General features: G+C 37.9%; 1 protein-coding gene across 1 annotated transcript in view; it reads right to left on the bottom strand.

Annotated features, from left to right (window-relative positions):
* Positions 1-22,873, bottom strand: part of PLCE1 (phospholipase C, epsilon 1) — a 134,702-nt gene that overhangs the window by 4,629 nt on the left and 107,200 nt on the right. Inside the window, exons 12-28 of the mRNA XM_010564937.1 lie at positions 21,240-21,362; positions 21,018-21,154; positions 19,797-20,035; positions 18,744-18,805; positions 18,454-18,619; positions 16,518-16,625; positions 15,974-16,090; positions 15,732-15,890; positions 14,587-14,710; positions 11,714-11,755; positions 10,834-10,958; positions 9,995-10,112; positions 5,631-5,762; positions 4,162-4,452; positions 3,204-3,367; positions 2,012-2,273; positions 993-1,111 (exon numbers count right to left, since the gene is read on the bottom strand). Coding sequence (XP_010563239.1) covers positions 993-1,111; positions 2,012-2,273; positions 3,204-3,367; positions 4,162-4,452; positions 5,631-5,762; positions 9,995-10,112; positions 10,834-10,958; positions 11,714-11,755; positions 14,587-14,710; positions 15,732-15,890; positions 15,974-16,090; positions 16,518-16,625; positions 18,454-18,619; positions 18,744-18,805; positions 19,797-20,035; positions 21,018-21,154; positions 21,240-21,362 — 2,488 coding nt within the window. The remainder of the gene's footprint in view (positions 1-992; positions 1,112-2,011; positions 2,274-3,203; positions 3,368-4,161; positions 4,453-5,630; positions 5,763-9,994; positions 10,113-10,833; positions 10,959-11,713; positions 11,756-14,586; positions 14,711-15,731; positions 15,891-15,973; positions 16,091-16,517; positions 16,626-18,453; positions 18,620-18,743; positions 18,806-19,796; positions 20,036-21,017; positions 21,155-21,239; positions 21,363-22,873) is intronic.

The following is a 22,873-nucleotide window of genomic DNA, read 5'->3' as shown; positions in this document are numbered from 1 at the left end:
CCCCCCAACCAACCCCCCAGAAGACCCCACCCCACCCTACCTTGAAGCTGAAGAGAAAGAAGAAAAAGGAAGTTTTCCAGTGAGAGTACATAACTGCCACTGGACAAAGGGTAGACCTCCATTGCTCATTATCCATTCTAGCTGAGCTCAGACTATTTGGATTCAGCATATGAATTAACTGGATGAAAATCTATAACTTCGTTTTACCCTCCAAACCATTTATGTTCCTTTCTGCCCCAGTAATTCACCAAGATACGTGTTCAGCACGTATTCACAGCAGGATAACATCTGCAACATATCTGCTGCACACACAGTAGCTCAGGAGGTTTTATCTAACACTTTAGGAATCAGCAAAATGATAATATACATGCTTAGAGTTACTAAAACACAAGTAACTCAGGTAACCTAACATTACTAGCTATTTAAAAAAAAATACATCACACCCATAAATGGATACATACATACATCTTTTTATATATTATACACACATCTGTATGTGTAAGTATACATATTTTTACATATAAACATAAAGATGTACACACATATACATAAATACGCATGTATTTATGGAAATACAGACTCCATCTTTTCCTGTAACAGAATTCAATTTTATTCTCATTATCTCAAAGTTGTTGGTAATTTGCATCTTTTTTTGTCCCAAACACATTGCCTATGATTCATGCATAAAGGAATACATGAGCCAGCTTTGAACCTACTGTTCAACAACTCTCCTCCAGCACAGGAGTTCTTGTGCTATACCTAAGTACACCAAGAAGCCGGACTTTGAAAATATTTACCCTCCCATAGTTTCAGCCAGGTGGGATAACCTTACTTCCACCGAAGCCCAAAAGAATTAGGCATCAAGGTACTTCTGAAAAATGGGCAGGTTTAGAGGTTAACATCTTTGAACATTCTGGTTCTAGAAATCTTCAGACCATAGTAGTCATTAAGACAAGAATACATGGCATTCACAAAAAAACCAATTAAATTACCATCGATGCAGGCAGAGTGTTTCCAGAGGGACTTTCTTCCATTCTCCGACTGTTTATGAACAAACTAGAAATTTCCAATGCTTCATTGTGCAGGTTGTGAAGCTGGACGTGTCTATAGCCTAAAGAGAAAAGATCCTTCTGTAAGTACTTTGCCACATCCTAGGACACAAGTCTCATAAATGGAATTTCCCACACCTATAGGATTTAAAGCACTGTAACAACACTGCATTAACACTCTTTGTCTGTACAACAGTGTAACCCAAATGCTATGAACTGCTGAGTGGCTCATATAGCTGCCTACCTTTGTTTTGCCATATTATTCAATATATTCATAAATGATATAGCTAAAGATTAGAATATGAATGAAACAAGGACAAATTCTCACTGGGAAAATGCACGTCTGTGGCCATATCTCCTCATATACTGAGACCTCTCTGTGGTGTTACAGGAGCACAAAGCAAATGTGAAAGTATTTTTACCGTTCTGCTAAAGAGCTGCTGGCAATATGGAAACTCCCTCCCTCAGGTGCCACAGAATTCATGATGCTTCCTCATCTCTCTCTCACCTTTTTTCACCCTTCCTTCACCTCTCCTCCAGCTATGGCTGCGAAGAGTGCAAATCCCCTCTGCCCAGTGATCACCAGTCAACAACAGTTTCTTGGGCAAAGGACAAGGCAGGGAGTGAAACCACTCCACACTTCCTAAGGGAGCACCAAGTCTCAAGGTGAACACAACCTCACGACCACAGCTCAGGATCGGCGCAACTGCCTACAAGATGCCCCTGTCTCTGCAAGAGCACGGGGTCTGACTTTTTACAAGTCACTGGGGCAGCCTCCAGCTCCCAGGGAGTCTATTAGATCAGCATCATACTGCCAGGGCAAAGTATGTTGTCTGATATTTGCTCCCTGTCTCCTCTAGAAAAATGCAACCAGTTGATTAAAAATACCCCTCCAGCAGGACTCAGTCCAGGCGTCTGCTGCACCATTTTGGCGTAGGATGTCACTACAAACTATACTGTACCTCTTTTTAGAGCTTTTAGGGGAATGATTCTCTGAGCTGTTACCGCTGAGCTGTTATTTTCAACAACTGCAAACCGAAGAAAGACCAAATCTTCGAAGTGAACCCGGAAAAGGAACTGTTCATTCCACATGGGGTTGAGAGTGTTGCGATGAATGGGCTTTGTCCGGAAATGGCAGCTATCCAGAGGCATCCCCAGCACATCGATCTCAATGCACGGACTGCCCGTGCTATTGCTAGGGCAGACGTTCTGTCCAGACACAATCTGAAGCCGAGGAGTACACAGAGAAACCAATTAGTGGAGTAATTCTTTTACTGTCATGATTCTGAGCTAAATATTGTTTAGCACACTGCTAAGCACAGTTTGTTAACATGCTGATTTAATTACAACACTCCCCTACTTTGGGAATTGCCAGGGCAGTAACTTCAGAAGCAGAGCTGCTTCAACCCCCCCGCCATGTCATTGCTATGGTATCTTTCCTCTGAAAAAAATACACCATACATCACAAGTGTAACCATTCAAAGCATCTGAAAGTTAATCCAGAAAGAATGTACCAGTAACGTAGTCAAAAAGGATCAAATTTTCTTCTCCATTACTCTGGGGTGATGGCACTGACCTCTGGCTTGCTTTGGCATACACAACAGAAGAATTAGGTGTGCAATGACCGCAGCTGGGAGAATTTTGATTCTTATGAATCTCACTTTTCTGAAACATTTCCTGGAAGGGACTAGCTTCTTAGAATACCTTTTTTTTTGGCCATAAATCCATTAATTATATATCTTACTATATAACTTTTAAAAAGATATATTTTTTTTAAGATTCAGTACAGCTTTTCATAATGGCTTTTTGTGTTGCTTCTCAAGTGTTCACAAACATGTGAAACATCCAGGCGCACATATAATTTTACACAGTTGTGTAGTCACAGGGAAAATGCTTTCAGGACTGGGTTTCAACAAATATTGTGAAGGAAACAATGAAAGTAACTATGGATACAAACCAGCCAATAAAATAAAATAAAGACAATTATTTGCTCCTTCCCCCTCCAATTTCTGTTAGTTATGCTGACCTTCAAAAGTACAAGCAATAACTAAAGGTTCAATCTTTTCATACACAAGCATGATGGGTTAAACTGTAGTTAAAAGTTGTCTACTTCTATCTGTTTGGCTGTATGAAATTCCCTTTTAATTTACTTACTGTTAAAGAATATATAGCTGGTTCCTTATTATCAAGATCTCTTTCTAATGGACAAAACTGCTGGTACATTGAACAATTTTTATCCCACAGAACAGGAGGTTTCAAAACATATCCACATCCACCATTAGCCTCAAACATCGCTGCATTAAGTTGCAGAGGAAGATCTGTGAAAGTAAGGCAGCCAAAATTGACAAAGAGCAATGGTACAATGGAAAAACTGTAACAGTGAAGACAAGGACATGTTTTAAGTATTTTTTCTTTTTAGTTGTGTACTATCAATTCATTCTTGGTTTTCAGAGACAGCTGTAATTTATGTATCCAATCTATCCAATATTTATACAAAACTATAAGAGCAGTTCATTCTTTTCTATCCCTTTCTGTTGTCTTTATCCAACTGTAGGGCTTACCTACACTTACTCTCTGAGATGTTTCTAGGTATTTTCCCTGAACTGCAGAATGAAAAAAGCATTAACTGTGTAGCTTTGTAGATGACTTAATGGATTCCCCATCAAAAAGGTGAAGGAACACAAGATAGGATAGAAAATGGCCCAAAAATGTTTTTGATCAACATTAAACCAGTATCCAAGGTGGCACTTTTAAGTAAAAAATAGTTCAGTACCTTTTTATACTTGAAATTATCAGAAAGGGATAACAGCTACTTGAACTGGGGAAAAAAAACAACCTTCAGCAATAAAATAAAAATAAAAATGGAAGGTGTTGCTGTCCAGGCGCTTCTGTGCTATCAGGAGATCTGCTGTATTGGCATAAAGCTCCTGAACTCTGGGATCGCTACTCTCAAGGACCAGATTGTGATGGTATGAACCTGCTTGTGGTGGGGCGCGCAGACAGGCACATACCCTCGTGATAGGGGTAAAAGCAAACGTTAAATACAAATTCACAGTTTAAGGACTTATTTCACGTTTAAAATGTATCAGAATGTGTGTTCGTGTACCCATACCATCTGTTTGGTAGTTAAGAGCCACGAGCTGTATGCCATGGAGCCAGAAGATCAGTGGATGGGGATTTGAGGAGTCAATGCGCGTGGCAGCGGGGTAGGTCCTCAGGAGCTGACAGGTGGTGTGCTGGATCAGCTTCTGAGAGTACCGCCTGCACAGCCGCTTGGCAGCGTTCTCATTCAGGGAGGAGATATGATAGCACTTGGGCGTCCTTATGATAGCACTGAGAGAAGCTGGAGAGTTGTAAGGAGAGCAAGGATCTTCCCAGGTCTGCCGCATCACGTCAAAAGGACCTGGAAAATAAACAGTACCCTCAAGTTACAGCTGCAAATCCAGAGACTCCAAAAATTCAATGTTTTCTAGTGAAGTATGTGTGCATACTTTGGTTATTGGAGAAAAAGGTGATCCTGGAACATGACGTTACTCAGTGTAAGTGTCACATTCCTTCTTATACAGTAAGAACAATCCATGAAGGGAAACATAATGTTCAAGTACTGAAATGATACCGTGATTAGATGTGCTAACAACCATTTCCATAAATAAATACTTAATTGGCATTTGTCTGAATAAAATAAAGGAATGAAATTCTATTCTTCCCATTTATACATTTCACATGACGAAGAAAGGCAAGATTGAAACTCATCTGGTAAGTCTCCAAACAGGCAGTCTACAGAAGCCATAAGAGTTAGGGGACAAAGCCAGCAAAATACTTATATCCTTTACAATTAGGCACTAGACTTCTTCATTTTTAGGACACTGGCCTCTAGAAGGGAACTGAATCTGTCTGCTGCAGCCATGCCCTTGGGCTGAAAGAAATGCAATGTTCCTTGAGCCAGAAAATGAGTACAAGAAAGGGTACAACTCTGTAACTTTCTGTTTATGGCAGTCACCTGAAAGGCAGGGGTCTGGGTCTCATCCCTGCTTCAGAACCTTTTCTGTACTTTCTTTGTATTTCTTTATATCTGTTCATATGCAGAAGTACAATTTCCAAATTCACAAACTGAATCACCTGTGGAGCCTAAATACCTCCAAGGTGGAACGTGGGAGTTTGCACAATTACACGTTTGGATTTGGCTGAATTTTAGGCAATTAAGTCCTACTTCAGACACTAAAAATCCTTTTCTGGATCCAGCCCAACAGTTCTGCCTTCCATTTGTACTTTGAAAATACTCATTCACACCTTTTAAAATACAAACTTTAAGATACATCACTTAAAATGTATGTTAGTTTTGAATCATTTATGAATTAGGGTCTTCATACTCCTGACCAAGTAATCCTATTTTAACATTCCACACTCAACACTTTGGTTATAATAGTGTTACTGTAATAGCTGCTGTGCTAAAGAAAAAACATTCCGAAGTTCAACATCTTACACATTGTCAAGTATTTGATCTTTAACAACTTGGTCTGGTACATGTGTTGGATTAGAGAGTCATTCCACGTGACTGGTGAAAGAAGATGCTAACTTTACCTTTTCCAGATGCTTTGGCAAGAGTAGCTGACTCCCCAGGGCTCAGCCTGCCAGGATTGTTGCCAAAAATGGACTTCCTGCTTTTTCTTTCTTTTCCTCTGCTAGAGCCAGATGGGTTTAGAGTTGACAAGCCTGTTCCCATAAATGTAAAATAAATGAGCCAAAAAACATGACCAAGAGGGCATGACATTTTCCATCATATTTTACATTATTTTTGAAGGCATGAATACTCCTGTTATATAGTACACAGGGCAAGCAGTGTATTTTTCTCCAAAATTTAATTTTAACATCTTTACATACATACATGCCTTTATATGTGTATATATTATGTATGTTTATATAGAAAATGTATATTAAAAGTTTTATGAAGCAATACAATATACAGTTATCTCTCTATGATATAACTTTTCTCCATTTTACTTTTTGACTTGAGGAAGGTAGTGGCTCTGTCTCAAATAACCAAATGGTCCTAATTAATAGTAAAAAAATCTGCAGTAACAGTCCCTACGTATTCATCCTTAGAATAATTTAAAAAATTATCCTGTTTACAAAAGCAATAAATCTGTACAGTAGTGAATATCATGGAATTCATCTAGGATAGGATACCTACATAATTAAATAAATGCAAGAATATGATTTAAAGATACAATGTAAAGGAGCAAGCCCAAATGCTGTTGGTTAAACAGTTTAACCTCAAGATGTTTTCAGAGTTTTCTTCTTCTGTTTAGAATTTGTATTTCAATGATGGGAAATATGGTAGGTGTGCAAAATCCATTAAGCATTTAATAGCCAGTATATACTGGAAGTGGAACTGGAAAGCTCTAGTATAGCTATTATTTAAACATACGCATTCTAGCAAAATAATCATTAAAATCATGATCTAAATCCCAGTGAAGTAAACAGATTTAATCTCCCTTAAGGTCAGTTTCTTTCTGTCGACCTGGAGAGAGCACATGGCAGACCAAAATTAATGGAAGTCAAAATGCACAATAGTTATTCTGACACCCACAGCAGTGAGGTGTGGGATGCTCCGAGAGACCCAAGATGCATTTGTGATATAAAATATAACAAAGCAAGTACCCTGTTATTTGCCTAACTGTGACTCATAAAACCACCCTCACGAACTCACATCAATTCACACCTGCCTAAAGACAGTTCTGGATTTAATACTAATATTTCAACTACAAATGTAAATCACAAGGAGGACACACTGGACGCTCTTCTACTGAAGTCTGTCCACAGCTGTAAATTTTCAGCTCTTAATCTTTACGGCATGTCTACATGTACTTAGTAAAATTATGCTCATAGTTTCAATGGAACTGCTTGGGTTAGTAAAATTCAGGATATACATAAATGTTTTCAGCATTGGAGATGGACTGTCTCTTTGGGCCAAAGCATACACATAAACCACAGAAAATGGTAGAAGCTGAGATAAAGGAATATGAACTGACTAGAAGAATGAGGAGTTATGCACTGTGTGCTTCCAGCACTATTTAATTCCAGTTTTCAGTGGATCAAATGGATTTGGCAAGCAAGATCCAGGTTTCAAAATCCTGTTGTGGAGACAGTCACTGAGGAAACAGAGTAACCTCATAAATCACCAGGGAGTGCAATACAAAACACCAGGGTCAACGGAGCCCAGTGTGACGGCCACACGGTAAGCTGCAGCTGGGAGTTTTCTTTCAGTCTTTCCCATGGCCATGCTTTGCATATGACACACCTCCTCCCAGAGGCAAGCTCCATTTTTCACTCCAATTTAAACTTGACTCCAAGATACAGCATCACCTATTCACAGAATCATAAATTCATAAAATCATGGAGGTTGGCAAGGATCTGGAATTCATCTGGTCCAATGCTCTGGTCAAAGCAGGACCAGCTTAGATCCTACTATACTGCACGTAAATCCTATCATTCTACCATAATGACAGAGTAAAGAGTTTGTATATCCCTCCACCCCTATGCTATATCCTTCAAGTTACAGAATTTAGTGCCTGTCTCTCATGTTAGATATAACCACACTGCTTTACTGCTTTTAGATTTTTAATCCAGAGGATGGCAAACTTCTCTGCCCTTCTTATACTAACCATGCTAAAGTAACAGGTTAAACTGTAATTGCCACCTTCTCACCACGTGTTCCAGACCAACAGCCAGTTAGTTTGCAGGTTTGCAGACCTTGAAAAAGAATTTACAGAACTTTTGTATGTAGGGTGCCCTTTTTTATGTTCACTTTAATTGCTTAAAAAGTGATACCATAGGGGCAGATAGTCTGATACAATGGAGATGGTGACTGATTTTCATGCTGGTTAGCTCAGGTGACTCCCTGCTCTCTGCGCTTGATTGTGCAGATCCTCTTTTCATCTACTCGACTTTCTCTACTTATTTTGTAAGGATCCTCAGCACCAAGGCAACGAGCCACGTGCCAGTGGGTTACAGTAGTACTGTGCTCAAGTATGCTTCACTGCCCTCATCTCGGGTGACCCAAAAGAACAGACCTTCACCCTCTTACAATGGTATGATGATATCCAACAGACTGAAACTGAAGTTAAGAAAGAACTGTAAGGGTCACAAACCACTGAAACAACCAGAGCTGTGGTGGGTTCCTTGTTACCAGAGATTTTATAAACAAGAAATGTTATTTTCTTGACATGATAAATTCTGTTTTGACCAGGAAGCACTTAGGGAAGTCTGTGTTACTCAGTACAAGTAATGGTCCTTGTCCTTTTTTATAGTCACAAATCACTGATTAACATTCAGGGACATAGGCAACTGTAAACACAGAATAGAAATATGTGAAGACAGGAGAACTAAAATATTTACACCACTGATCAGCCACTGACATGAATTCTGCCCTCCCTATTCCCAAACCCTTGCATTTTCTGAGTTGGTTAGGAACCCAGTCAATAGAGCTACATAGTCATGGATCTACCAGCCTTGTTCTCATTATTAATGGGCAATATTGGGGTATGGCAGTGCACCATGTCTGTGCCCTCTAGCTGAGCAGAAGAATCAAATCAGTAGCATGGTGGCCATGGAAGTCTACATATCTTGCAGAGAAGGCAGTGTTTGTCTCTAAGGAGACAAAGTCTGTTGGAAAACTAATTTTACAGCTTCATGTGTTCACCTGTGAAAGGAACTATTTTTCCTAATTGTTCTATTCATGTCCCCTTTAAATCAAGAGGAAGAAATCCAACAAGGAAAGCAGGTATTTCTTTTCTATCTGAAATTACATTTAAAAACTGAAATACTTTAAAGTTTCCTTAGAACATCAGAACTTTCTTGTGTGTCAAAATGCTTGGAACAACTTAAACTATCTCTGTTTAATCTTGGATATCATTCTTTAAAAGAAAATATTTTATTTGAAAGATATCTCATTGCAGATTTCATTAAAAGGAGTATCAGATTTGAATTTTTAGAAGTTATTATTTTTACAAGTGACACCTACAATTCTTAAAGTTACAGAAGATTATAAAAGAATGTCTCTCCATTTTTCAGCATGTTTATCTTGCCTATTTGACACTATTTTATGTTTGGATAGCTTCTCTAATCTGATTATAGTTCTATTTGTATAAGATCATGATTTGGCACAATTGTTCACTTTTCCACAGAGAACCACTCCATTAAAAAGCAGATTTTTTCATTCAAAACATTAAACACATCAATAAACAATAAATTCTCAATTTAAAAGTATTTATGTACACGGTATGAGCCAAAACATACTCAATCTTGTGTTTCAGTACTGAACGAGTAACTATCAGTGATTTACTCTTCAGTTACTCCCTCTCCTTTTCCTCTGCAAACATTATTCTTCCTACTGTACAAAAGACTCTCCTATTTCCTTAACCCCTTCCATAAAGAGTGTGTGTAAGCATGCCATCAGCTGTCCTCACCTGCCCCATGAAAAGGCTGCTTTACCCCTCCTATCCACTTAGGAAAGAACAGAAGATGCAGCTGTAGACAAAGGTGGAACGCACTAAAGTGAGGTCACTTAAAGAAATGTGACAAGTTCTTCCTGTAAGGTTTTAAGAATATTTTCCTTCCTAATTCAGTAGGTCCTTACATGGAATCTCGGAACTCTTAAGATAAAGCTTTCTGTTGTCTGTAATTTGGCAATGAAGCAGTTGTCTAAGTTGTGAAGACTGGCAAATTTCACTTTTGTAAACATTTTAATATGACAAACAATATGTCTTCACATAATTTATGAATACTACTTCTCAGCCAGGAGCTATTATTATGTAGACTACCAAATCAAGAAAAAAGCTCCTCGACTACTTCAGTTTGAAAATGCTCATACTAATTCAAAACATAAGCATAATGTCTCCAAGAATTAGAAAGCTTAAAGCAGTAAAACAGGACAGTGTACTTACCAGGGAACTTTACAGCTTGACAGTAAATGACAAGATCTGATAGCTCTGGAGCTATCTGTCTGCTTTCCTTCTTATTTTGCGGAAGATAGAATTCTTCACCCAGCTCCATGTCGTAAACCTAAGTGACAATTCCAAGAACATGTAATAATAAAATCACTGAATGTGAAAGTACTCTTGCATATCTCACTTATGTCCTTAAAATACTTTATCTCATTCTTCCTGTGTGGTTTACTGTCTTCACCTAACACATCTCCATGTGCAGGTTTATGCATCAATACCTGTTATTGATGCTGCGGTAGTGCACAAAGGCCTCAATCAGAGTCAGTTCTACAAACATTTAGACAAAAACCATCTGTGTTCAGTAGAAACTACAATTTGCTAAACAGCAATGCACTGGTTCAGTTGTCAGATGATTTAATATAAGGTAATGTGGCCATCTGCTATCACAGTGCAGCATTTTAAAGTTATTTAGGTACACAAAGATGCTGAAGATTCAGATGAAATCTTCAGTTCCATTGATTTTAATGGAAAACAGTTATCTAAATAAACTTCAGGATCTAGCCTCAATGAAGTCTTTCACTGAGAGCAACAACAGTTAAAATTTTCAGCCAAACAGCCTGTATACACAATAGCCTCTGAGGACTTTTCTTGAACAGTATGTTGCGCATTTGTTCTATTTAATCTATTTTCTCTGGTGTGTTTCCATGCTTTCTACTATTTGTCTTCATTAAAGCACATTTGCCATCTGATGTCTCAGTTACCTAAACTGCTCAAATTCTTTTGAAGCTAGTTATATATCAAAGTGTGGCTGAGAAGAAAGCGGGAAAAAGCAGAACTACCTTTCCTTTATTATTGTAAGTAGAACAATCAGCCTTCTTTATTCGTTTGGCAGTCTCTTCATTATATTCAAACTGCAGTTTATCACTTGTTAATTTATTCTCAGGTCGGTCTTCAAGAATGTTATCTAAAAATTAATGGGATTTTAATAAACATAAAGCCAAACAATTTCAACTGGAAAATTAATTTGAATTAACAATATTTGTGGACAATGCTGTGAATCTGAATAACCAGATGCCAAAATAATGCATTTACTGGTCAAAGCATTCTTTTTTAGTACTAACTTTCTACTTCAAAAATTTAATGCTCGGCTTTGGTTAATATGTTGCACTTCTTTTAAAGCCCATCCTTTTGTGCTCAGAAGATGCTTAAAACAAAATCAGCTAATGAATTAATCTTGCAATCTGAAAACAACTGATATTCCTGAACAACAAAGAATTGCTCAAGTCCAAACACAATTAACCACACCAAACATGTACACATCTTTGTACAGCGAGTTTTGGCTTTCCTCTCCTTACATTCACCATGAACAAATATTTTTTACATCTACAGAAATTCCTCTTCAAAGCTGCATATTTATCAGAGAATAACACACCTAGTAATTTGGTCTTTCTGGACCAAAATACTGTAACTGTCACAAAAGGAATGGTTTTGTTTCATTCCTGATACTCCTGATGCTTTGACCATATTCTTTTTATGCATAACCAGTGCCACACATGCAGCCTTCTAACAGTTCCTGACCAGTTAACAATGCCATATAAAAATATCTGATTGCATTTTTAATATGAAGTAGAAACCATATATTCACACTGTCACATTTAACAGGCTGGAGATGCAGTGCTGATTTCATGCAGTTAAAATGCTCAACCAAATGGCCTTTACCTTCCTGGCTGTTAGGAGCAGGAGAAGCATTAAGGACATCAGCTACAGGGAAACGGAGTCAGAGAGGGAATAAGAGTAAAGGAAATTAAGATTTACAGCCAGAGAAATGAAAATTAAGTTGTAAAACTATTAGCCTTACGCAAACCTAATGTATCAGTAAGGAAAATAAAACTGAAAATCTTTTAGAAAGTTTTCAGACCATTATTTAGATTAGTTTTGCCAAAATATTAATGTAATTAAAGATCCCAAAGAATAATAATTGTAATAAAGCAGTAAACCATGCTGCAGATTCCTTCATATATTGGAAGACGTGAATGTTTCTTGCTAGCTTCAGATTTCTCAAACTTTCTCTTAACTAGAACATTGCTGAAACATCACTTACTGCAGTTAGCTCGCAATATTTTCCTGGCAAATCTGTTAACAGAGATCTAAGTTTTTCACAGCAATTTACATCTACACTATCTCCACCCTGTCGCACACAAGGAGTATTCCCAAGCAGCCAGTTAGGCCAACTTTCTAGCAAAATGCAACTGAAGGCAACACTGGCACCAAACTCATAAATTTTCATATTAGCATAAATAATACTGCTATCCCACAAGCAGTGTCAGGTCCTGAACTGCATTCATTAATTTTGTGACTATTTTTTAAGTCATTAAACACAGAAGCAAGTAACTTAAATAAGAGACCAACTGGAAAGAAATCCTGTGCTGCAGGGCATGCTCAAGCCTTACATCTTCTCTGAACATGGTACCTAGAACTTAAACAGGTACCCATTAGACTTGAAGGTTCAATTAGTGAAGTACTTTACTGTTTACCTGGGAGAACATGTGCAACTGCGTCAGACCAATGGTCCATCTAGCTCACCATTCTCTTTCTGACAGTGGCAACAGCAGATGCTGTTCAAAGAGAGCATCCAGCCACTAGTCATGGTCCGCTTCCCTAGTACCACCCTAACATCCACAATTGCTGAATATTAGGGACGTTGGACCATCCATTTCTACCTGTAACATTTGCTTATAAACCTGTCCATGAATTTATCCAACCCTTTTTTCAATCTGCCGATACAGTGCCTCTGCAATTTCCCATGGCAGTGAATTCCAGATGTTTACTACCAGCTGCACAAAGAAATACTTCACCTGTTTTAGACTGATCTTCCACTTGTTTTACTAAGCATCTCCTAGATCTAATGAGTAACAGTTCTGTACTCCCCTTATCCACCACTTCATGATTTAGTAAACATGCTTCAAATTCACCCCTCAGTCCTCTTCGCTCCCAGCTGGAGAATTCCAGCTTTTTCAGACTCGTGCAAGGCCACCACCATATTCCCTTTACTTTTTTGGTTGCCCTTCTAACTTCCTTAACTCAACCATATCCTTCTTGAGATCTGGAGGCAAGAACCGGACACAGAACTCAAGTTGTGGCACATCAAGGTTTTATACAGAAGCAAAAAGATGTTTTGTTTTCAGTACTGTTCCTGATGATCCCCATCTTTTGGCTGTCACTGCACACAAAGCTGAGGATTTCAGAGAACTTTCAATAATTCCATGATCTCCCAAATTGATACTGTCATTGTTGAGCTTAGAATCATACAAGCAAGGTTTAAGTTTTTTTCCCCAAATGTATTACCTTATGTTTATCTACACTGAAGCAAATCTGTAACTTTTTTGTCCCCTTGGTCAGTTTTGTGACCCATCTATGGAGTTTAACAGTGGTGCAGCATTTAACTACCCAAAGAGCTTGGTATCACTTGTACCATCACTGCTGTCTCCTTGGGTAAATGCACTGTGATCTACTTTGACATATTCTCTGAAAATTACCGACTAAAAACAACAAATAACCCATGTAGATGCATCCAGCTTGTTCAATCTGTGCATGGGAGTTTTGACAAATGTCCTTTCACAAAACTTTAGAGGATTAAATGTTTCTGACTTCAGCTGTTTAGTCTACCAGAATCTGCCAGCCCCAGAGCAAGAGAAGCAAAAAAAAGATGCATGACTTCAGCTCAGCTGCCTCAGTTTGGCACATTCTGTCCTTCATCTGTAGTTGAATCAAATGTGTCTGACCGAACCGGAGAGCTAAGGAAGTAGTGGAAGTTACTAACTGCAGTATTTTCTATCACCTCTGGCATGCCAATCATTATATCCAATCTATAAACTGCTCCTAAAGGTGCATTTATGCTAACCTGCCATTTCCTGAAGGCTAGGACAGCTGAAGCGTAGACAGCACATGAACTCAGAAGGCAAGTCAGTAAGGCGTGCCTTGCCATTTTTTGACTCATCAGCTGAAGCTTTAATAAAGCCATCTTTATTGAACAAGCCAAGGACTCGGGGGCTTCTCTACCTTTACGCATGAAGTGAACAGTTGATGCTGAAAGGGTAACTAAAACAACTACTTCAGGATCAGACAGTAACCACGGAAGACTTTGGAGAATCTGCATCTTAGGTCAATTTAATGGCAGTCATACAGATGCAAGGGCTAAGCCTGTTGTGAACCTTGAGCTTTCAGGTGTTTAAACTCCTTATGAAAGACAATACAGGTGAATGTAGACAGAGTACACTATGAACACAATCATTTTTGCATAATATAACTAATATAAAACACAATTTATAAAGACTACAATTTAGCATACGCTGCACAGTTAAAACATCTAATGGTTAGAGTTAAAGTCACACTCAAGTACTCTACACAGTCAAATTATTTTCACAGTATTATAGACTATTGCACCAAAGGGCCACCAAGGACATTTAGTACATCTTCGTCTCACAAGGTAAGATCAACTTACCTACATCATTCCTGAACTAGAATATTTACATGCCTTATTGCTACAGTTTTAACAACAGCACTGTAATAAATAAATAAACATATATTGTTACCATCAGAGAGAGATTCATAGTCATAGTCATATTCATCCTCTTCATCATCTTCCTCTTCATTGGTAGGTGTGGGGTTGCTAGCACCATTGCTAGCCTGTGCTTGCATATGTGCCAGCTGGTGAGCCTACAGCAACAGAACCACTTATTACATTATTGGTAAGTACTTTTAAAAAGCAAAAGAGTTTTCATGACTGTTTGCATCTTATTTTTATTTATATGAAAGCACTGAATATATATAATGAGAAATAAGTAAGATTGTTAAGATCAAACTAAAATACCATTTTAAGGGTTTGAATATAAAGAAAACATGTATTGATAGAAAAAACACCCAATAAGATATGAAACCTAATTGATTATGGAAAACTGTCCACTTTGCACATTATTCAGAGCAAGACTGCCTTTTTCCAGTCTGAGGTATGCTGTTTTGGAAGCAGTTCAAAACTTTTTTTAAAGACGGAGAATGTCCATATAGTGGTACAATTAGTGTGATTTACTTACTCTGATACAAGAATTCAATTCTAATTCAATTGTGTTTACATTTTGGGTAAAAGCAATTAGTTTTCAAGGATTCAATCTAATTGCTGACTAACCACAGACGTTGTTAAATTGAGGCTACCAGAGATGCCGCCCTAATTTTTAGAAACCAAAAAAATCCCCATATAGGTATAAGCACTACTTGAATAGCACAGTCCCCCCAAAAAGGGAGTAGGAAAGAGAGAATTTGCCTGGCTTGAATATGAAAAAAAGAAACAAAGCAGAATTCTGCTAGAAATTACTACATACTGTATATATACACACATACTCAATGCATATCACTATTTCTCAACAAACATGAATAGCAAATGTCATAGCCTCTGAGTGTAACTTTGTTTATGTTTATCACATAGGGCATGTGGTGCTAATCATAATATTACAAAGTATTATAAAACTAAAATACAGTAAAATTTTGCTACACTGTACCTATACTTTACTATATGTCTTGTCTACTTATTTGAAAGTGTTGCAATCCACTGTGAGTCTTCCAAGCATGAATACGCATTAGATTATTCTGCTGTACATATTGGAATGGCAAAAACTTCAAACGTAAATGAATTATTTCTAACAAAAGTTAGGTCTCACTGCTTGCTATTAGGGAAGGACTTTACCTTTTGTTTCAATATATCCACTGGTGTTTGATGGGCTTTAAGCTTCTTGTTTTTAAGCAGGATTTTTCTTTTCAGTTGGCCAGGTGAAGGAAGCATGGGATCATCAGAAAAGTCACTCTCAAATAAAAACTTTGTTACCAGCTTATCTCCAAATACATTCTGCAATATCAAGAACATGTGATACAATACTGAAAAATCCCAAGGCGTGTGCTTAGAATAATTTACCACAATTTATGGCCTACCTTGAAAATTTCAGCCATCTTGCGTTGCTGAGGCAATGAACAGTGGTTTTCTATTGATATGATAATTGGCATGTCAGAGGTGATAAATGCATTGCGATCAATAGCTTCAACTACCTCCTGTGAGAAAGGAAAGTCATTGAAAGAACATGTGATTATTTTGCAGCATTCAGTTAACTTACTGTTAGTTGAAAGGGGAGAAAGGAAGGCATCTGTTTTCCCCTCTAAGAAGAAAGAATCCACAATTTGCTTTCAAAACAAGCTCCTACAGATCAACCTACCATCTTGTTACAACAGAATCGGTAACAGCTACTTATGTTAGTTATGTTGACAATAAAAAGACAGAAAATTACAGTACATATGCTACAAAAACTAATTTGAAAAGCATAATGTTTACAATTGAGGAGTTCATGTCTGACGTACTCCATATTCTATTAGGATTTAGCCCATTAGGATTTGTACTTTTCTAGTAGGCAAATTTTTTCCTTCATTAAAAGTTACTGATTTTCTTCTCATTTTTTGTTTCTCTGTGCAATTAGCAGCATACCTTAAAAGAGATCTTAGTAGTAAGAGTGTGCCCATGATAAATGATAGGCATCCCATCATCGCCATCCCAGCAGTCTAATTCTACACTTCTGCAGCCTTGTAAAAGAACCTAGAATGCAATTGAACAGTGTAAGCACATATAAGCCATAGTTTCATGCCATCAAAGCAGAAGACAGACATTGCAGAGCTAAATGAAAGCCCAGTGATTCAGCAACAGTGCTGGAAAGAGCAATCTCTGTGGAGTAAACATAGCCCTCAGAAGCTACAGTCCCCCGCTAACTGCATTCCCTAAGTTGAGAAAGAGTGGGAAAATTAAGAAAGCATTTATGTTCTTAGGAGAAGTACCATAAAGCTTTGAAATTCATGGTATCTTACAGGACACATGGAATCTGTTTGCAGAAAGTGGTTCTTGATGTATAGCTTAATGTTCTGAGGGAGAGAAACATTTCCATGTATCTATCTGCAAAAGCAGTTATAAAGCAACATAGCAATTTATTCCAGGTTGCTACCACGACAGCTTATGGGCACGGCATCTGCAGTTTGTTTGCTGGTTCTTTTTGTTGATGTTGTTAGTTTTTTAAATAGAAGGTGGTCTGAAGATAATGTCTTATGAACAAATTCCATGAGGATAGTTAGAATGGAAATGTGCCAGGCCATCTGATATTAAGCTCATTTACAGCCATCCGTCCATCCATCCACCCACCCATCCATCCAATTTTTATTTATTCATTTGTTTATTTCAGAAAGCCCTGCTTGCTAGAAAACTACTGAAGAAAGCAAAGAGGAAGGATGGAGGGAAAGATAAGCTAACTCATCTGTTGGCAGCTCAACTTATTATTGCTATCAATATTTAGCATGCCTATCATTGAAAGAGTTATCTGTATTACAATTTAGCATTTTACTGAAAACAAAGATCTTGACAATCAAAACCATTTCCAGCAAAAACATTCATGAACAAACTAAAAATTACCTCTTCTATTCGAAATCTGAATAATTAGATTTCAGGCAGTTGTGTCCATAGCTGGCACACCACCACTTCTGTGAGAGGCAGACACACTGAGCCAGAACAAAGTGCCCCTTCTCTTTGGCAACAACTACTTGAGGGACAGGAAGAAACTCTTCTGCATCATTCAAATTTTGGAGCCAGCTGAGCTCTCTCTCACTTCCCATCTATTACCAACACAATACTCGCATACCGCTGCAGTGCTACCACAGGAACCTCCTTTGAAATTGCATTCTTCAATGCAATCTTGTTATTTGGGCTTTCCTAAGACAGCCTCACCCTCTGTCTTATAACTCCAAGCAAAGCAGCACATGGGATGCCACATGAGCCCTTCTCAATGGTGAGTCATTAACATTTAGAGTAACGAAAACACTACTCACAGGAAGTTTGCTGCATTCTCTAGCATTTGGTAAATACACAGACACACAAATACATATATACACACAAACACACACAGAACCAAGAGCCCTAGGGAGAAATCGTTCTCTTCCTGTCCACTACCCATCAGGCATAAAGTCTAAAAAACTGTAGAATCTTCCTAGAAGTAATGTTTTTAGAAGTTATAGTTCTATTTGAAATTTGTCCTTGCAATGCAACGTACAGTATTTGAGTAGTGTTTTTGACATCTGAATGAACTAAAATATTAGATCAGTCTTTCCTGTGGGAAAGTCTAATTTTAGTAGTTTGGGTCAGACCGACTGATGTCTAAATGCTATGAATCTCAAACTAAACCTATTTTTTTGCCTTAGAAAAGGCATCTTGAGCATAACTGTGCTTACAGGCAGCTTTCCCACACATCATGTTTTCCAACGTTTTGCAAGCAGAGGTTTAGGACATTTAGATTTTTCAAAGCAAAAAGGTCACGTTTCTGAGACTTGCCAGTTAAACAAAGAAGTTCATGCTGAAAACTACACAATGGTCCAATCCTCCATACCTGGCTGTAGAGCTCTACCGATGACTCCCCTTTAAGCTGATGGCCAGTAAGGTAAGTATTGTGTGAAGATTCTATGTAGTAATATGACAGTGGAAAGTGCAAGTCCTCAGCAATCTCTTGTGACTCATCGTTTTTGGAGGCAAAGTTGTCTTTATCCATCAAAAATCTAAAGGTGAGAAGATGTGAGGAAATTTTATGCTGTGCTGAGGATTTTGTGACTGTCATACAAACATCAATACACTATATATATATATATATATAAAAATAAAAATTAACACATAAATAATTACCTTGCAAATCCTTCAAAAGATAGTAGCCCCTGCTGGCACATGTTCACACTGGGTTCAAATTTCTATAAAGATGAAGAAATTTAAGTGATATGTAATAATAATTCTTAGAATTACAGCTTTTTCATACTTTCAAAGTGTAGCCTGCTCACTGAACTAACCAGTTAGTATGTAAAACCAGTCTGTCTGTGGATAAAGTAATTAGGTGCCCGCAGTATGCCCATCCTTGTTTTACAAATCACTAAACAAGCATACTAAATTCATAATTGTAAATCATAGAATCATTCGGGTTGGAAAGGATGTTGGGAGGTCATCTAATCCAACCTCCTGTTCAGCACTTAAGATGAAATTAAAAAGGATCTATAATCAGGCATCCTCCTATCTATTGTGCTTAAACACAACACACCACCATTTCGAATTAAAGAGACTTGTGGTATGCTAACTTGATGTTTCTTTAGAATTTCTGTCTTTTAAACTTTGCAATTTTATATTACATGTTGATAGTTGAAACATACAGTTTTTAGCCTTTGTTAACTGCCAAGTGGGGGCTTAATTTTGGAGTATATTATGCATGTTTGGAAGAATTCAAAATTTTCTACATACTTTCTAATCACTTCAGTCATTGTACATAAGGAATAAAATGTCCATGTTTGCATAATATTTTTTGGTAATAAAATAAAAATATGTGGAAATGGTGGTTTTTATGTTCCAAATTAGGGTTAAGCTCTATCAAAAGTGGTCACAGACAAGGAGAAAACAATGCACTGTCATGAGTGCTTTCCCAAGTGGTGACATCCCTGTCCAGATAAGCACACGTAGCCAATAAACCTGTTTATCTGCATGATTTTTTTTAATGGACATCTCCACAATATTATAGCCCAGAATAAAGATAGTATTACATTTTAAATTCAAGTATACTGTAGTGATAACATCAGTGTGAAAGCAGATTTCCACATAGATATGCTATTCTAACTACAAGGCAGACAATGCTAGTGAGGAAAACAGAAGTAACAAGAGCTCAAGTAAAAGGAATTGCAAGATGTTTGTATTACAGACCTGGATAATACTGAGGATTTCATCATAGGTGCAGTGTTCTCCTTGGCAATTCACTAGGAAGTCGTTTAGCTGCTGGATTCCCACTCCAAATATTCCCAGCGATGTGCTTTCAACTCCAGTACCATTGGTTACAATACTGGCAGCAGCAATAGCATCAGATATTTGCCTCTGGTTGTCTGATAGTTGCTGCCTGCTCTTGATGAACAAACCAAGGTCTGAAACATTCCTCGTCAACAAATCTTAAAAGAAAAAATAAGGAAATAAGCTATATAATTATGTGTATTATCTATACTGTATATAATATAATGTAATATATAATACACATAAATATCTGACTGAATATTTTAGCACTGACATAGTAAATTAGAACAAAACCATCTTGTTTATATTCACTAATAGAAGAAAGAGTATTAAGCATGAAGTATGAAAGTATGTATATATTAAGTATCAAAACAGTGAGAGTAGACTGTAAGTGTTCAATTACTATAAACAAAATCCTGGAACCTTTAACATGGATTCACACCCTCTCACACACTGTCACCCAGAACCCTCCTGCTTCCTCTCACCACCACATACAGCCTCAAAGCCCTTCCTTCGCTGTGTACAACCCCATACCCTTCCTGTGTGATCATCATTTATCTTCTCCCAATCCCATATGCCAATTGTACTGTACCCTCCCCACAGGCTGCTTGGCAGAAAGACTGTTTTCTTTAAATGTGGACAAAGCTCCAGACTTAGATTATGGTAACTGGGGAATGTAAAGGGGGACAGAGGTTTCCTTCCCCCTTGTCCCACACAAAGCAGATCTACTAGGAAACCAGATAGGAAAAACCCAACCAAATGAGACACAGGGCACAGCCTCCTCATTTCTCCTTCCTACATTTCTTTGCTCGGTGTTTTAGCCCTTCCAGAGCTCCTGCAACCAGATATAGATCCCTATGTTGGGCCCAGCCATTTGGCAACAAGTTTTATGCCTCCGCTATATTGGTTACAAATATATCTGGCTAATGTAAAGCAGCAATACTTTTCCTCCCCATCATTTCCGAGCAAAGAACCTGTCTTACATCCTGCTAACTAGGTATTAGTGGAGGTACAGCAGCAATCCTCTACTTAAATTTATAATTGATAGTTCTTTACGAGACTGTCTGAGACACTTTTTCTTAAGGCCAATAACTGAAGCTCTTCAGCAGGCTAACAGCTGTATTTTCCTCTTTAACAAACCTAAATCAGGCTGGAATCCACTGCTATTTTCATCAATCTTCAAATTAGTGTAAAGTGGAGCAGGCTCTAAACCAGATCGATTGCAAGGCACAGCATAGACATCAAAAAGGTCTTTCAGATCCTTGCGGCTACGGACACTGCGAAAAGAGTTTAGAAGTTCAGTTTTTGCTCTTTTATAAACTTGGATGAATGAGATCAGTACAGAATAAAAATATATTTTACCTGAAAGATTTGAAGAGCTCTACAAATTCCACAAAAGTCATGTTACTATCAGACACCATGAAGTTCTGAAACCCCTTCATTCCTCCTTTAACGCGGCCATGCCAGCTACTGCTGCTCCATGTGCTAAATCAGAAAGAGACTGCTTAGTTTGGTTACGTTAAATTTCTACTTAGTGAAATATTACGCATTACTGCATTAACACTTTATTTGTGCTCTCCTTAATGCATTTATTACCAATATCTGGAAGAAGCAAATAAAGCAGTATCTTATAAGATGCATAACAACAGTTTGTACCTTCTTGTTTTATAGTAGATATTCTTTGCCCTCAAGACAACTACAGACTTTGCCAGAATTAATAATGTATATGCATGCTATTTAAAACTCTTCCATGTGCAAAAGGGCCTGACGCAAATGGCACAAATGAAAGCATACTCATTTTCCCTTTAAAGAAAACAATGCTAGCATTCTTGTAAGCACAGGTTGTTTATGAGGTTCGTTGAAGATTTGCTAAGGGAAATGGATGTAGAATTCCTTAAAGCTCTGCACTGTCAAAATAAAATAGTAATACTGTGACTGGATATGCAAGAAAAACAAATATTTTCCTTATGAACCTGGGGTTTCTTATATCTGGGAGCATTAAAGGTGCAGATTTTAAGAAGTATAACCCTTCTGCTTTCCTGGCACTCAACCCTCATTGTTTCCCAGCCTATGGGTTTCCCAGATACTTCCCAAGAACAATTGGGATTATCATCAGATACCTCAAAGACAGGTCAAGCTACAGTCCTCTTCTTTTAGGCTTGGAGGCCATTTCCTTCTAGAAACAACATTCTAATTATTTCCTTCTTTCAGCATTGTGGGCTGAAGGAAGTAAAGTAGACTGCAATTTCTTGAGATCAAAGGCAGAAAATGATCACTGAAACAACTAGCTGTTTGGTGCTAATTATTTTAGTTGACTTGAGTAATACCAAGCCCAGCCAATTTCATTATAACTGCAATTGTTAACCTAAGTTGTGCAGCTGAACAAAGTTTTTGAAGCAGAACCAGTAAATTTCCAAAAGGCACATCCCAAAATCTTTAGGCTACTACAGGATTTACACTAGTAAGGGTAGTTAGGCACCTACTTGAACTATCTCTTGAGCACTATGAACAAGTCCTTCGTGAATTTTATGTACTAATTTGCAATGATGGGCTGAGCTCTTGAGCCCCCTCCTGGGCCTAAACACCAATGAACACACACTGCGGGAATGGGATCCACCAGCACCAGCATCCTGAAAACACAGGGATCTAAGCAGCCAGCACAAATACCAATAACTGTCTAGTTTAAACCATAACTAACTCCAGAAGTTACAATATTTGTTTCAAAATATCAGACTAGGTGACTGTGTGTCAGACTTCATTGCTCTGTAACATTCAAATCTACAAATCCATTAATCTATGAATTCTGCCATCAGGTTCAGTACAAGTAGCTCCAACAGCTGTGATGGAAAAACAGGACCAGCTTGTTGCCTACTGTTCCTAAAGACATTTCCAGTCACCTGCTGCAAGCAGGCGACTTTTTACGTAAATATGCTAGATCAGATTCCCCAAATGTCTCCTGGCCTGGGATGGATGCATGCAATTGAAAACAGAAAGTG

Source organism: Haliaeetus leucocephalus, unplaced genomic scaffold, assembly GCF_000737465.1.
Source record: "Haliaeetus leucocephalus isolate CR32 unplaced genomic scaffold, Haliaeetus_leucocephalus-4.0 Scaffold184, whole genome shotgun sequence".
NCBI classification, from domain to species: Eukaryota; Metazoa; Chordata; class Aves; order Accipitriformes; family Accipitridae; genus Haliaeetus; species Haliaeetus leucocephalus.
This window is presented reverse-complemented; position numbering and strand designations above follow the sequence as displayed.